This window comes from Ipomoea nil, unplaced genomic scaffold, assembly GCF_001879475.1.
Source record: "Ipomoea nil cultivar Tokyo-kokei standard unplaced genomic scaffold, Asagao_1.1 scaffold1875, whole genome shotgun sequence".
NCBI classification, from domain to species: Eukaryota; Viridiplantae; Streptophyta; class Magnoliopsida; order Solanales; family Convolvulaceae; genus Ipomoea; species Ipomoea nil.
The window spans coordinates 134,318-151,378 of NW_017618303.1; the positions used below are offsets into that span (position 1 = coordinate 134,318).

Below are 17,061 nucleotides of genomic sequence, written 5' to 3' on the forward strand. Positions count from 1 at the left end.
CAGATGAGAACAGTACATTAGCTTAAAATTATTCAACCAATACTTTAATATATGTGAAATTTTAATAGCCTTTAATATTTGGACCACATTTATATCCAAATATAATATAACTAAAAATATTCAAAAAAGAAACATAAGGACTTCACCCAAAATGTAAAAATTGATTATGAATTTGAATTTTAATTCAAATAAAACAAATAATGTCTTGCCGTAAGTGCATTTAAGTCAGTTAGGTTAGTGTAAGTAAATAGGAGTAGAGGAAGCTAGCGATGATAATTAAGTAAAAAAAAAAATGATAATAAATGTAATTGTAATAATAGATTAGATAGGTTCAACACACTAGACATTTCAAGTTGAACACGAAGCTTAAAAGAGAGTTTACGTTCTTCTATTCTCTTTTGTTCTTTTGCTTCTTGCCCATTGACAAACATTAATGCCACAAACAAGCTAGAATCGCGGAGTCAAGAATGGTCAGTAGGTAGAGTATGATTCTCATATAAAAATGTTACGAATTTGATTCTTACAAACACTCTCTTGGTTGAACTCATCGCATAATGTTTTCCTAATATGATATATTTTTTCTGTGTGATTTGCGAGCTATTACACATTAGTAGAATTTACTTAGTCTATTTACACCATTTAAATTGTGAATACTTAGTATATAAATGGTGTATTTTGGACTTGGATTTTTTTTATTAGACCATGAGGTGTTATGAGCAGACCCTAACTGTAGGATGCACCTTTAAGCCCGTACCATATTCAAACTAATCCCCGTTCGCACTGAGCCGGCCCAATTAAGAGGCAAAGTGTTGGCCAAATTAATTTTTCAATACGAGAGGGAGTTCAAACTCCCAATCTCTTTTAAAAGATGAGAGTGTACGACCACTCATGTCTACCAAGCTAGTTGAATAATATGTTGATTTAAATGTTACAAATAATGTAACTAATTAACTTGTTTAAGTGTGTAGGCTAAATATTTATAGAAATATAATATTGGGGAATTATTGTGAAGGTATTGTTTGTCAAATTCAAAGCAAGGTATACCGTCACAAAGCAATAGGATGTGAGTGAGATTTTAGCAGGATCCCAATAGTAGGAAGACCTCCCTATTGAATCGAGGTGTCCACCTATTTAGAATGATAATTGAGATGTTATCAAATTACATAGAAACACTTGAATAATTAGATATTAAAATTTTTGTTACTCAAAGGATTAAATTAAATTGCAATGTAAGAAAATTGAAGTCACAAAGTGATTAAAACTTTATAGACTAAAAATGACATAACATTTGTCAAGTCAATATATTAGCTCTAATATAAAAGCTAGCTCAAAAGTATAATTTTGATCCTAATTTGACACCTTATTATACTTGATCGCACCACAATTTATGATGTGCTAGTGGCACATCAACGTAACACGTATCTCAATTATCACTATTTTGTTCCCCTCTTTTTTTTCTTTTTTTTTTTAAAAAAAAAAAAAAAAAAAAACAAATATGATCACTGAAGTGGATGTTCCAATAGTCTAGTACTCACTTTGAACCACAAAATTGAACCGTGTAAAATAATCCTAACAATAGTATTATCTTAGAGCAACTACACCAGTGTTTTATTGTGATTTTTTGTTGTGAAAAAAACTTTGTGTAGATTTTTTTTTTGTTTGGGTGGTATTTACTCTTGCAATTTAAAAATTTTTTGTGGGGGGATGGAAATGAGAAAAAGCAGCAGTGCAATTCTCGCGTGTAGAAAATTGTTGCGTCCAACTGGGCACGTGAATTGCACGCGCTAACTGAGCACATAAAGAGATTGTTATTTATTATTATTATTTTTTTGTTAGAATTTGTTTTTTTTTTCCTCTTCTTTCTTATATGGATATGAAAAAATCAACAAAAAATGCATATCGAATAAGGTTACTCCAATCGTTATATCGTGCACCAGGGTGCAAAATGTATTGTGCGCCCCGCCCTGCACAAAACGACATCATTTTGTTAGGTTGTGTAGGGAGTTGACGCGCCGTAGTTTATGTGTATTTTGTTATACAATTTTGTACATTCTATTATACAATTATGTACATTTGAAACAGGAGAAGTTTATTAAGAGTTAAGAGTTTATGTGTATTATGTATTATGTTAGATTATGTATGTGTATTATCCTTTCAAAAAAGATTATGTGTATTCCGTTATACAATTATGTACATTCTATTATACAATTATGTACATTCAAAACATAAAATTTTTTTTAAGAAGTTAGGCAAATTATGCTGTGAGCACGTGCCCACCATGCACATGGTGCGCACGAATCTATATCTATAATATAATTTCTATACTTAGATCCATAATTTAGTTTCTAGAATCTCGGTGAGCTAAAATTTATACTTTACATTCCAATTGTTGAACCATGTTTTCACAAATCAGTGCAGTATAGAAATTATGGATCTACTGTATTTAAATTATGGATCCTACGGTTTTAGAAATTATAAATCTAAAGTATAAATTTTAGCTCCACCAAGAGTCTAGAAATTATGGATCCAGAGACGGAACCAAAAATTTGGGGGGGGGGGGGGGGGGCGAAGTAGTAGGGACGGATTCAGAAATTTTTTCCATTAAAACAAAAAAGATAATTAAAACAAAAAATAATTACCTAAGAAATATAGTTGTAAGTATTGTTCGATATGAGCGAAAAATAAAGCACATCCAAATTTTATAAAAATATTAATAACAAAATGTGAAACATAATTAATTTGATAAAATAATTTGAATATAAAACACATTATAAATTACACATCTTACTATTAATATAAAAGAATGATATATATATATATATATATATATATATATATACAATCTATCTATCTACAATTCTAATAAGAGCCAATAATGTTAGGCCCTTAACTGCAACAAAAAAATGTCGGTCCTATTGTTTCTTAAAATGAATGGTTCATATTATACTATTGTTTCTTAAAATGAATGGTTCATATTATTTTTATTTTAGTATTTTTTATTGATTTTCCTTATTTACCCTCTATTATATTATTTTCTTCCCTTAAATAACTTAAATTCCGTTAACATAAACTTTAGTAATGGAATATTCCGTTAAGTATTTATTATTTTAACTTACACATTAATTTCTATAAAAAAAAGTCTTAGTTTCGAACCACATCCTAATTAGAGTTGGCATAATAGTTAAACATATACAACGAATATGTTAAAATATATTTAAAATATATATAATATAAAATTTAACATAAACTTTGTTCAAATAATTAGTCTGACTAAATACATAACATTCAAAGTTAAGCATCAAAGGTTATAAATCAAGAACTTTAAAAATCATTTGATCAGAAAAAAACTTAATATTCTTTTGATTATTTAGATCAGAAAAAAAAACTTAATATTTCAATTATACTTTTGCATTAATATTTTTTGTATGTATTTTTTTTTTAAATCAATGATTGCATTATTGTTGATGAAAAGTATATACACCACTTTATTACTCTTATTAAACTAAATAAAGTAGTAGCTACAACAAAAAATAATACATATCCGTTTAATTAATTTTGAATTAGATGTCTATAATGCCTTTATTGAAAAAAAATTATTCATTATAAAAAATTTAAAAATAGATATAATTTCATTAGTTATATTATCTTTATTTTATACAATTCAAAGATTCATTACCTTCAAATTTATCAATTTATTATATTCACTGTATTGTCCATTGTCTTCTTTTTACATTATCTTGTAATTAAATATCAAAGTTATAATACAAAATACATTATATATATTTATTTACCAAGTATTTTATACAAATATAATAAATATTAATATTTTGTTCAATACTTTCACATGATAACCTACGACACACATCTCACAATACATGAAACATGTAGGGAAAAACTACCACTACCAAATATCGATTAGAAAATTCAATAAATATTATCTTGCATTTATATATTTTGAATTACCGATTTAAATAAAGAAATTCAATATTTATTTACATATGCATGAACTTCTCCGATATGCATGTCCACCTTGCAAGGTGGACACGGTTCTATAGCATAATTTGACAATTTGCCCACTTTATTGCTCTTAAACTAAATAAAGTAGTAGCTACAACAAAAAATAATACATATGCATTTAATTACTTTAGAATTAGATGTCTATAATGCCTTTATTTAAAAAAAAAATTATTCATTATAAAAAATTTAAAAATAGATATAATTTCATTAGTTATTTTATCTTTATTTTCTACAATTCAAAGATTCATTACTTTCAAATTTATTAATTTATTATATTCACTGCATTGTCCATTGTCTTCTTTTTACATTATCTTGTAATTAAATATCAAAGTTATAATACAAAATACATTATATATATTTATTTACCAAGTATTTTATACAAATATAATAAATATTAATATTTTGTTCAATACTTTCACATGATAACTTACGACACACATCTCACAATGCATGAAACATGTAGGGGAAAACTACCACTACCAAATATCGATTAGAAAATTCAATAAATATTATCTTGCTTGCATTTATATATTTTGAATTACCGATTTAAATAAAGAAATTCAATATTTATTTACATATGCATGAATATCTCCGAGATAATATTGTGTTGATATACTTTGAAATAGTTATTTAAAAATAATCATTGGGCATTATCCCATTCGCGCAAAGCGCGTAAAAAAACTAGTATATATATATATATATATATATATATGTGTGTGTGTGTGTGTGTGTGTGTGTGTGTGTGTGTGTGTGTGTGTGTGTGTGTGTGTGTGTGTGTGTGTGTGTGTGTGTGTGTGTGTGTGTGTGTGTGTGTGTGTGTGTGTGTGTGTTAAATATTAAAAAAGCTATTAAAAACGTATTAGATATTTAAAAAAACTAAAAACGTGACTGTGTTGAAGTCTAGGGGAAAGGAGTCAACAAAACTGTAACACTATGTTAATGCTAAAATATTCAAATCTTTGATCTTTACTATTACCAAACATGTGCTCTACCAACTAATCTAACTCATTTCTTATTAGTATTTAATTATTTTTTGAGTTAATTACCGAAATGGTCCCTTGACTATCGCGAAATTACCAATTTGGTTCTTAACTTTTTTTTTTTGACCAATTAAGTCCCTCAACTTTAAAATTTTTAACCAATTTGGTCCTCCGTATGTTTGACCGTTAGTCAACTGTTAACTTGGGACCAAATTGGTAATTTACTATAGTCAAGAGACCATTTTGGTAATTAACTTTAAGGGTGAGCAATTCGGTTCAGTTTTCTCAAATCGAAACATACCAAACTAGTTAGATTCGGTAATATACCGAACAACCGAACAGTAATAGATTCTTGTATACTGAACGGTTCGATAAAAACTCGAACCGAACTGAATTTGTTCGGTAAAAACCGAACCGAACCGAATACCGTTTGAACTTTGATTGCTATTTTGTTATATATTAGACTTTGGATATGGACTATGTAAACACCATAACACATAATATATAACTTTTGATAACAAACCATAAAGAATATGAGCTAAACGGCCGGGACTTGGATTTACTTTTTATTTATTTATTATTATATTTAAAAAAATATCAAACGGTGTTCGGTTCAATTCAATTTTTTACCGAACAATTCAGATTGATTTTTTATCGAACCGTTCGATATACAGAATCCAATACCGTTCGGTTGTTCGGTATATTACCGAACCAAATTAATTTGGTTCGGTTTGGTACAGTTCAGTTCGAGAAAACTAAACCGAATTGCCCACCCCTAAAGTTAATTACCAAAATGGTCCCTTGACTATAACAAAATTACCAATTTGGTCTCAAGTTAACGATTGACTAACGGTCAAACAAACGGAGGACCAAATTGGTTAAAAAAAAATAGTCAAGGACCAAATTGGTAATTTCGCTATAGTCAAGGGACCATTTCGATAATTAACTCTTATTTTTTTTTATACTAATACTAAAACATGTACTATATATACATATATACATACAAATATTATATATGGTGTGGGGTGAGGGGGGCCCTTTGGCTCCGTCTCTGTATGGATCTACAATATAGAAATTATGGATATAGATTCGTGCGCACCATGCAAGGTGGACACGTGCTCAAAACATAACAATTGAAGAAATCAATAACAGACACGGAAAATAAAATTTTCAAAAAAAGAAAAGTACAAAATGACGTCATTTTGAGTCAGGACGCACGAAATAATTTGCCCATGGTCATGGACTCCAGACGTTATGCCATGGAACCGTGTTCACCATTCATGGTGAACACGGTTCCAACGGTGTTAGTACACCGTTATCTTCTTTTTTTTTTTTTCTTTTTTTTTCTTTTTTTTTTTCTTAATTAATTGTGTGACTTTTCTTCTTTATTTTCACATTTTGCGGTGTCACTTTAATTTGAGGTGAACAAAGATTTCGAACATTCATAAATTATGAATTCATGCCTGCACATTCACTTTGGAACCATGCCTACACATTCCCGTCCGAAATCACGGACATTCATAAATTATGAATCCATGCCTGCACATTCACTTTGGAACCATGCCTACACATTCACTTTGGAACCATGAGATTATGAATTTTCTGTTATAAGATTATGAATTTTCTGTTATGAGATTATGAATTTTCAGTTATGAGATTATGAATTTTCATTACATTCATAATTTCGGACATTCATAAATTATGAATTCATGCCTGCACATTCACTTTGGAACCATGCCTATATATTCCCGTCCGAAATCACGGACATTCATAAATTATGAATCCATGTCTGCACATTCACTTTGGAACCATGCCTACACATTCACTTTGGAACCATGAGATTATGAATTTTCTATTATAAGATTATGAATTTTCTGTTATGAGATTATGAATTTTCTGTTGTGAGATTATGAATTTTCTGTTATGCGATTATGAATTTTCTGTTATGAGATTATGAATTTTCATAAAATTCATAATCTCATAACAGAAAATTCATAATTTGATCAAACGCGCGTCGTTAACTCTACATTCACGAATTTCTTTTTTTTTTTTTTTGCCTAAAAACGACGTTGTGTTGTCTTGTGTTCACCATCTCGGTGAAGTGGTGAACACGATTCCATGGCATAATTTGCGCATGGACTCTTATCCAAAGTAATAATAAGAACATAACTATTTTGGGCCTAGAAAGTGCTCCTTGTGACTGGGCCATAATAAGGCTTTAATGAAGTTTGACTTATCGTCGACTTTACATTTTGGAATCTCAAAATTAACAACTACAAACACAACTCCTTCCCTCATCGGAGTTCCCCCGCCGTGCCGGTACGTGGAATCGGAGCTTATTTTCTCTGTCTAATTCGCGATGTCTCAGGTATTTCCTTCTGCATTTCCTCTCAATTATGCAATACGGTGGTCGAATTCATCTTTTATTTTCTATGTAGTCTCAGCCTTTCGCTTTCTCGACACTATAATTTCCGCGCTTTTTCAATGAAACCGTTTGATATGTGATCTGTAAATGGATCCTGGGGCTGGAATTTCATGTCTATTTCAACGATTTTTTGCACATTTTAAATTTGATCGAGTTCCTGCTGATATGTTCACTGTGGATGGATGGTGCCGACGGGCTAGGGTTTTTATTTACATTCTTTGTTTGTGTAATGATGGAATTTGCACTCTCATTTTCTCTTCCATGGTTTGCAGGTTGACAATAGGAATTCTTCAGCGGCCAAACGTGCCCGAACTGACAGTATGTCTTCTAACCCCTGCCCCCAAAAATAAGGAAAAACTAAAAGTAAAGTGATCCCCTTGTTAGGTTTGCATCTATCTATGATTTTATGTGGATGTATGTTATATTATGCAAGTGTTATACAGATGTGTACACATATATATTGCCGTTTTTACACTGGTGAGGCTATGTTCTGAGCATGGGATAATCTCCTATTCTGTGTGGATTTTGTCTCCCATTGTATGGAATTTCTTAAATACTATTTTCACAAGTGTTAAATATGATTGACTTCAAAGGTGTTGAGATGTTACTAATAAAGATATTTCTCAAATTGAAGTAACAAAACATTTATAAATATAAACTTTATCACAAATTGTTAATCACACTTGCATATGCAGGAAAATGAATGATTTGAATTTATTCTTTATGTTTTAGAAGATTTATTAAAGTTCATAACTTCATATAGTAGCATAATTGTGTGGTATTTATCTATCAATGATACATTTTAATTGAATAATTTAAAAAACTAGTGCATGCTAGAAAAAAAGAAAATGGCCACTCATTTCTGAATTGGAAGGAATACTAGTCTTACCATATCCTAATTCTTACTAAGTTGAAAAAAAAGGTACAAAAATAAGCAAAAACATATTTAATCGCTATTAAACAAACTGCTAAGGGTGAGTAGGCCAAATCTATATAGTCTAGTAGTGGGGACCTGCCCTGCCCTCTCTAGGCCTCCTGGCTATGCCAGTGCATGCTACAGGGAGATATAATTTTATTAACTGTGACTGGTATTTGTAGTTTTTTGCTTTTCTGGTAATTGTTCATTTTGTTGTGTTTTCAAGGTGGGCGCAGAGAAGATGATTGGACGTGCCCTAGGTGTGGCAATGTTAATTTCTCATTTAGAACAACTTGCAATATGCGAAATTGTACACAGTCTAGGCCTGCTGATCACAACACTGTAAGATGTTAACAGCTTATAGATTAGAATTAGAAACTAGTTGCAAAGCTAAATCTTCTATTTTGAATGCAAGGAGTGGTTGTGCCCTTTGGTTTAAATTGCAAATTGTTGGTAATTAGTCATTGCATTGATGATAATTTCCAGAACTTATGTGTCCATGTATTACGAAGCTCAACTGAGACCTCCCTTGAGCTTCTAACGTTGCCTTTCAGTATGGGAAATCTTTTTCTTTATTTCATGGTTGAGTGTGGGTGCACAGCACCCTTTTCATTCCTCATCAAGATATTTGTACTCTGTTTTAGTATTGCTGAAGCATGATGATTTGTCTCCTTTCAGAAACCTATAGCTAAGCCATTCCAACCACCACAAGGTTATTCGACCTTGGCTCCTTATGTCGGTTCTGGTGCTCCCTCTTCAATGTTTTTGGGCATACCATCTCATGGTTCCTCTGTGTTTAATGCAACATCTATTCTGCCCTATGATGTTCCATTTTCTGGAGGCTCAGCTTATCACTACAACTATGGCAGCCGTATTTCTGGAGGCAGTCCCTTTCAACCCCTGCATTTATCTGCCCCTCCTCCTTACTCCAGTGGAGCTATTATGGGGAATGGTAAGTTCATTTATGATGCGGATTTTGCTTATTATTTAATATTTTCTTTGGTATGTCATTTGTTTCAAATGATCTTCGTTTCTCTACCTTTTATCCATTTGACTGTGGAAACATCTTTCTAAAGTGAAGCTGTTTCAACTCTAATTTTTTCATCAACTCTGATATGTTTTCATGAAATTGCATTTATGATAGTGCATTCTCCTTTGGTTCCAGGTGGGGTATATGGTGTGCGGCCTCCTTTAGTGGACAGATATGGCCTGGGATTACCAATGGGTTCTCCAACAATGGTACGTACCAATTCTTCCATTTCATGACACGAGTATATGATAGATAAATCATAGCAAGGTCACTCTTTTTTTCCCCCTGTTCAGCTACTTAAAAATATTGATTTGCTAAATATGGGTTCTTAGTGATGCATCTGTGCAATGTGCTTCTCTCTCCAATCTGTGTGTTCACATTTTTAAAATGTGGACAAGTATACTTTGTCTTGATAGTTTTTACTTTTTACTGCTTAACTATATACTAGCGTTAGTCATTTGAACTCTTTCTACAGGGATCAAGGCCAGGATTTTATCCAGAGGATAATTCTCAGAAGAAAGGTGGAGCAGTGAGATATCTCTGATATATTTTGGATCCATAAAGCCAGCACAGTTTAGCTTATTTTTTTTGCTTTATTTATGCATCACAGATGGCACACGTGATAATGATTGGAAGTGTCCAAAATGTGGAAATGTCAATTTTTCATTCAGAACAGTTTGTAATATGAGGAAGTGCAATACCCCGAAGCCTGGATTCCAGGTTTGTGACTCATTCTCAGGCAGTTTGTAACAAGCCAAAATTTCTTCTCACCTTGGGTGCTGAAAATAGCTCTGATTTTGCTTCAATTTTACCATGAACATGATCTATGTTAATATTCTAACTTGATATCATGTCTGTATTTTCAGGGTGCAAAATCTGTGAAGAATTCTAGTAAGTCATTTAGGTTCAAATATTGTGCATAGTTATTCCATGTCTCTGCCTCACAATTTATAATTTTTTTAATCAGATACACCTGAGGGAAGCTGGAAGTGTGAAAAGTGCAACAACATAAACTATCCATTTAGGACCAAGTGTAACAGACAAAACTGTGGAGCTGAAAAACCATCTGAGTCGAAGAAGTCTCCATCACCAGTAGCAGATGAAAATGATCAGGTCTGTTGTCCTATGTATCAATTCTGTAGAACCTTCTGTTGCTTAGATTTGCCACTAAGTTTGTCTACTATCCGTATGCCTTTTGTAAGATTGAAGTACATACTTGAGAAACTGAATGAGTTTTATAACTCCATGGGTGGAGCAGCCCCCTTTCAAGTTCTTCTTCCTCATGTCATAGTTCTTGAGCTGAGCAGATTTTGTAGTGCTTGCTTTTTCATATTGTTTACTTTGTTGGTACATTTGCATTTATTAATTCACAGTTGTCTACTCTTCCAGTGAGTACTAGGGCATTGTTTTAAGGGTTGAGAAGGTCCAGAGTTGTCATCCAGCATGCTCAGTGTGGGTGTCTGAAAGTCAGTCGTTCAGTTCTGTTGTCTTCCCGTTGCTGCAGTTGTTGAGTTATGCTACCTACCATATTATGTTGTCAATTTGTATTAACTAAAATTAATATACTTGTGGTCTTTGTGGATTTTTATAATTTTATCCAGTCACACTATGTCTACTAGCTTGTTTTGAAGATATATTGTTAAAGGTTGATTTGGTTAATGTTGAATAGGGTTTTGTTTTGGTATTTGTTGGATGGGTTTGCTAACATCCAGTCCCTTTATTATTATGGTCAGTTATTCAGCTCAAAGTAACATCATTTACTCCCTGATCTTTAGAAACCAATTTCGCCTTAGGAGAATTCCATTTGGTTTGTCAAATTAGTATTCCTGTACTGAGTTGAGTAGAGAAATCGGTTGGTGATCACATCTAACATTATTGAACAGATCATCGCCGTCTAAAGACGCATGTAATATCCAATGAGTTACCAGGTTGTTTTCCATGTTTGTGGTCTGCGTATTTTTATTCTTGTTATAAGTTACCATGTGTCTGTCTTTTTATCATCTTGTCTTTGAGTTGATGACTATCTGTTGTATGCTGTTTTGGGCCATAACTAAGGTGGCTTCCTGTAACTTCTGTGGGTTATTGGAGTATATTTGCTACGATGGAACATGTTTAATATCTTGGGTTTCTGTGAGTGCCCAAAAGTTTTCTGCTTCTTCCTAGCATGCATTTTGTGTCCTTGGTGTATGGTGAAATGCAGAGCGAGCCCACTACCCATGAGTGCAATGTTTGTGAGGAAGCATGAGGTTTGGGGAGGGGGGGTCAATTATTTCCATTGCAGCTACCGACAATGTGTTGCTGTCAAAGGCTTTGCCACTAGAGTCTATTCTAGTTTGTTTATACATGCTCGTATATGTGGGACTGTCTGGTTGTCAACTTTACGAATTTCCATTTTTTCCTAGTAGTACAACAGATTGGAAGGGCAATATATTTAAGTAAATGATCATGTTTTACTGTACCGACACTCATGGGTGATTGATTGGTAGGTTGAATTAATAGTGGTGACCAACACATCTTATTTGTCATTTTACTGCATTGGAGCCAGTCAAAATTCTATCCAAAATGTCTAGTGGGGCTCGCTAAGTTGGTTCGACCAGTCATCCTAGTCTTGCTCCAACGGCAGCGTGGGAGTTTGAATTAGAAGTAATGACGAGTTCTTGTGCGCAGAGCGTACAAGCAAGGTGGTGGAAACTTAGAGAGACCTTGACTGATCAAAAGTGATGAAAACTCTTTGTGTACGTAGAGATTCTGGGAACTTATGATTAGTTTAGCGTAAATTAAGAAACCTAATGTCTATAAAAAAAAGACCAAGTTTTGTGAGTGGGATGTGATGTTAGAGACCACAAAGCAAGTGTTTGTAAAGAGTGTCATCAAATGTGGAAGTGGGGTTAGATTTCATGGCACTTGTGAACAGTGTAGGAAGGGATAAGAGCATCCACAATGGTTGGGGAGAATTGGGAGATAATGTAAGAGTGATTAGGAGAGAGAATGTGGGAAGGGGAGGAAAAAAAAATAAAAAAATCAAAATTAAAAAACAAAAAAAAAATAAAAAAGTAAAGGGTCAGGGAACAGCGCGCCTGACGCGCCCGTGTGGGAGGCTGCTGTGCGCGAAACGCGCACAGCAGCCTCCTTTTTCTTCTCTTTCCTTTTCTTCCTCCCCAATTTTGTAGAACAAATATTTTGATAAATAACCCCACCTCACATTTGTTATTATCCCCACCCAAGATAATTCATCTGACATTATCTCCATAATATCCACTGATATGGATGCTCTAAGGAGAGTGAGGTTGTCCACTCCTTACGTTGGATTGCATTGCAGTACTAGGTGAAAAGTTGGGCAGTAGTTATTTTGGAAAGGTAAATTTTGTGAAAAGCAAGTTAGCTAAATTGGGACCAAAAGTAGGTGGATGGGTACATCAAATCTTTTACAACATCCCCTGGACCACACGCTTAGTTAACCAAAAAAATCATGACAAGTTTAGCATTCATTACAATTGGAATGGACCCCAAGAACTTCTCCCTAACCTCCAAATAACAAAAAACCAAAAATATCAACTACTATATAGATCCATCCCTACATTATAATAATAATGAACAACTATTTCACTATGAGTAATTTAGAAGCCATGCATTAGCAAACTTCAAACCAGAGAATCCACATGTTCAGAGGCTAAAACGACAGCCGTTCACAGTAATTTCCACCGCTGTCACAACCAGTTTACAACATCACTGGTGAATCTAAAAAACGAGGGAAAAAAAAAATGGCATTGAAAGATTTTTCAGTGTCAGTTGAATGCATTGAGATAAAAGTCGGAATCTTTGAGAAGCGGGACATCCAGAAGGTGAGTGCCGCCACTATTAGTATTCGAGGCCAAGAAATGGCCCCGGAAATTGGCGGCTGGGTGTTGTTCCGCTTGCAAGTACTCCGACGGGGGAAGTGGAAGGCCGAGAGGGAGTGCGTGCATCACTGGCTCGGGTAAGCCGTTCTGATTCGCGTGTGTAGGGTGATGATGATCGAGTGAAGTGGAATTATGTTCACATGAACCCCAGGAAGACGTTGACAGAAGAGAGAGAGCACGAGGAAACTCCTGTGTCGTGCTTGTATTTGAAGGGAACACCGATTCCTTAACACCTGATATAATAAACCAAAACGGGGTATCATTTAGTACAATAATAATCACTTGATGCATCACGGTTTTAACAAAAGTAAATTGTTCAAAGCATACCTTGTGTGAAGCTTTCGGGTGTGGTGCCCTTGGATGCTAAGAATGTATTACCGTGCTTACTGATTGAACTTGGCGGCTGAATCCCCGACATGTATGGTTGCTTGTTCGTACTCCCGGTTTTCTCAGGCTCCGAAGAAAACCCTCTCGTAATCGTGAACTTGGAGGGATACGCGTTTTCCCAGGCTAAATTTGCAGCAGTTTTAGGGTGAAAAAGCGGGGCATTGTTCAGCACAAAGTTTATTTGTTGCCTATCACCATCTGCAAAACCAAAACACCCGTTCAAACATGGAAACGGGCCAGAATAGAACTACATCTTTCCGGGCAACAATTCAAAGCTCAAAGTTCGTTCACCATTACTAACTTCGAAAGCTCAAACCTCATAAAAACTAGTATTTGTATCGTTTTGAATAGTCACAGGTTTTGGAGCATTTGCAACAAGTTAGTTAATAGTTAAATTTAGTCTGACGGAGTCTCGATATTTGTGGAAAAAAATGGAATGAAATCACAAAGAACGAATGCAACATACCATAAAAGGATGAAGACAGCCTCGCTGAATTAAACTGGAAGGTATCCTGATGCGGCTTGCGGCGCCTCGCATTGTGATCGGAAAGTCTACGGCGACAGCTACGCTTCTTTTCGTCGAATTCGGACAAGCTATGGAACCTTCAACGAAGAATTATTGCAAGAAATTCTTTAAGTAGATCAAGAAATTCGTCTCTTGGGAAAGTGGAATATATTGGGTAACCGCTAATTTTAAAGTGTAATCCTTTAAGACCTTATACCTGCTACATTGTTGGCAAAACCGACGTTCTAGGCCTCCTACGATGACTTTTGGGTATTTGGAATGACTTTCGCAAACTCTATGCTTCCGGTGATACTCTTTCGCCGAAGAGAGATCAACGTTGCAGCCTTCAACTTGGCAGCGGGGAATGGTTGCGGTCTGACTAGACGGTTTTCGTGTCTTTGCTGTGGGGCCAGACGGCATTGGAGCCGTGGAAATTGACGAATCCTTAGTGCCGTTTCCAGCACAGTTGTTGTTCTCGAAATATGTCCTCTTACCGAGCTTCAGACCAATCCACGCTTCTACCGAGCCAGCCGAGGTATCCTGAGGCGGGGAGTTTTCGGAGACCTCGGGTCTGCACTGTTTCGGTTTCTTCCCAAAATCCCCGGGATAACCTCCCTCAAAAGTGAAATTGGAGTCTTTCATCCCATCCTTGGGCGAGGAGTTAGTGGAGGCCGATATCGTGCTCTTAGCCGAAGAGCCTTGGCCCACATCGGAGCCATAACCCCCGCCTCCCCCCGATAAATTGAACGATCCATCGCCTAATTCGCCCTCCTCTACAATCCCCCAGTCCGTCAATTGTAGTTTCTTCGGATTTTCACAGGCTTTTGAACTATACATAGCTAGGCTTTCCCAGTCCCACTTTGCGTTCCACTCCATCTTCTTCAAGAACGAATTTATCAAATAAATCCCACTCAACTCTTTACCCACATGAATGCATAAATAACTGGGCGTTAAATCTGCAAACCGTGACAAAATTAACAAAAATCGGGCAGATAAGTCGAGCTCCAAGCTAAAGAAAGAATCTACCTTACCATCTCGGGTTTATGCAGGCTAGCATCCCTGGATCAGAAACTGATATAAGAAGCAGAGTTACAAAGTAGAATTGCCTTAAAAAGTATAAACTTCCACGATCTTATCCCCTTTTTATCCACACAAAAGTGTTCCCGAACCAATTCAAGACCCCAAAGCAAGCTGAAGAAGCAAGATAGAGATAGCGGGAGTCAATCAAACGTGTTATGAACTTGCAATCAATCAGAATTGGTAAAGAATCCCCGGCCCCGGGGTAACTATTTCACAAAGGCCTCAATCATTCAGAGCTTAATGGTTGGTAAAGAAAGGAAGAATTCCCTAACACACTAAAAAATCTTTAGTGAAATGAGATCACTAACTACACAAAACCAAAGAGATTGATTAATTCTGTCTTTATCCCTCAATGTAACTCCAATCATTCAATATTTCAATCCCATCCCTTTCAAGAAAAGTAGAAAAATCATATTTTTCACCATTTTACTGAGCACCCAATAACAGACAATAACTCATGAGTAGGACTGATTTAGACCCAAATTAGATTAGTCAACAAAATACCCTTATCCCCTAAATTCCAACCATAAAACCCAAAGTCCCTTTCAAGTTTCAACAACCTCTCCCCCCCACCTAATCACAGTTAAACATATACATAATCAAACAATAAGTTTCATTTCACTCACAAATTGGATGTTAATAATCACTGTTTATCAAACAAAGATTGCCCATCTTCTTCACATTTCCTTTCTAAAAAGTGAGATAATAAAGAAAAGAGCTTCCCAACCCCCACCCCCATCAATGGAGGGCTTGTATGGTCCCAAAGGCCCCAACTAGCTCTTAATGATCTGCTCCTGACGTGGAGACACATCATTCTCTTGAGAAAATAAGAAAAAATGAGGAGAAAATTCAGGGAAAAAAAGAGCAATCTTTCTTCTTTCTTCTTTCTTCTACCTTTTCTCCCCTTTATGAAACTTTCAGACAAATTTGGAAATTCCACCTCAATCCCCCCCATACCGCAATCAATGAGAAATTTACTGTTTATAGATAAAGAAATGATTTTTTCACTTACCCTTTTATGTTATGATGATCTGAAAATAATAAGCTTGAACCCGAAATATGAAGTTGACGACTGTTTCTTTTCCCAGTTTACTTTCACTTTCTCGTATACAGAGGAAAATACTAAATGGAAGGGGAGAAAAAGGTTACCGCAGAGAGACAATGGGGAGTTTCCAAGAAAAGTTAGAGAGGAAAGAAACAGTGTAGAGAGAGAAAGAGAGAGAGAGAGAGAGATTGAGTGAGTGTGACTGTGAGCAAGAGACTACAACGTGGGCTGTTGCTTTTACCTAAGCAAGCTGTAGGAAAACCAAACCACAAATATGTTTTTTTATCAAACCTTAATATTTTAAGGCATAGTTTTAGGTGAGAATGTGTGATATCTATCGCTCTATATATATAAGCAAGTCATACTCAACATTTGGGGTAATCCTACCCTACTTTGATGCCACAATGTCTACAAGAATCAACAAAGTATACAACTACAAATAACAAGTTTAAAAAAGACCGGAGTCACCGTGATTTACAGCATCTCAAATGTTCAGTCGAGTCGGGGTCTGGGAGACCCTTAGGTTTCGAGATTCAACATTTTGTGAGAAGTTTAACATTATATTTATTATTATTGTACACGAGCTATCAGTTTTGGTCCTTCGATTATTACTTGCTTTTAACATTTGATCCCAACTTTTAATTTTGAGATTTGGTGCACAAGTATCTTGCTGACCAAATCTCCATCAACTACTTGTCGAAAAAGTATAAATTTCTCTTATTTAGGGTTACTACAACGAGAACAATAGTCTATTTAAATTTAAATACATAATACTAT

At 34.8% G+C, this 17,061-nt stretch overlaps 2 protein-coding genes across 4 annotated transcripts; one reads left to right on the top strand and one right to left on the bottom strand.

Moving 5' to 3' along the window:
- Window positions 1–7,232: 7,232 nt before the first annotated feature.
- Window positions 7,233–11,115, top strand: LOC109193416 (ranBP2-type zinc finger protein At1g67325-like). Its single transcript, XM_019344276.1, has 10 exons — window positions 7,233–7,365; window positions 7,695–7,740; window positions 8,565–8,680; window positions 9,017–9,290; window positions 9,504–9,577; window positions 9,844–9,889; window positions 9,979–10,088; window positions 10,235–10,259; window positions 10,336–10,481; window positions 10,758–11,115. The coding sequence occupies exons 1-10, from the start codon at window positions 7,357–7,359 to the stop codon at window positions 10,758–10,760; spliced, it is 849 nt and encodes a 282-aa protein (XP_019199821.1). The 5' UTR covers window positions 7,233–7,356; the 3' UTR covers window positions 10,761–11,115.
- A 1,785-nt stretch (window positions 11,116–12,900) lies between these two features.
- LOC109193415 (squamosa promoter-binding-like protein 3) lies at window positions 12,901–16,541 on the bottom strand. 3 transcript variants are annotated; one of them, XM_019344275.1, is made up of 6 exons: window positions 16,252–16,541; window positions 15,191–15,350; window positions 14,377–15,115; window positions 14,121–14,257; window positions 13,595–13,852; window positions 12,901–13,500 (listed from the first exon to the last, which is right to left on the bottom strand). In XM_019344275.1, exons 3-6 carry the CDS (start codon window positions 15,033–15,035, stop codon window positions 13,154–13,156), a joined length of 1,401 nt encoding a protein of 466 aa, XP_019199820.1. In that variant the 5' UTR covers window positions 15,036–15,115; window positions 15,191–15,350; window positions 16,252–16,541; the 3' UTR covers window positions 12,901–13,153. The 3 variants fall into 3 exon arrangements, with proteins under 3 accessions (XP_019199820.1, XP_019199818.1, XP_019199819.1); XM_019344273.1 differs by lacking the exon at window positions 16,252–16,541 and having other exon boundaries at window positions 15,191–15,417; XM_019344274.1 differs by lacking the exon at window positions 16,252–16,541 and having other exon boundaries at window positions 15,186–15,417.
- Window positions 16,542–17,061: the final 520 nt, after the last annotated feature.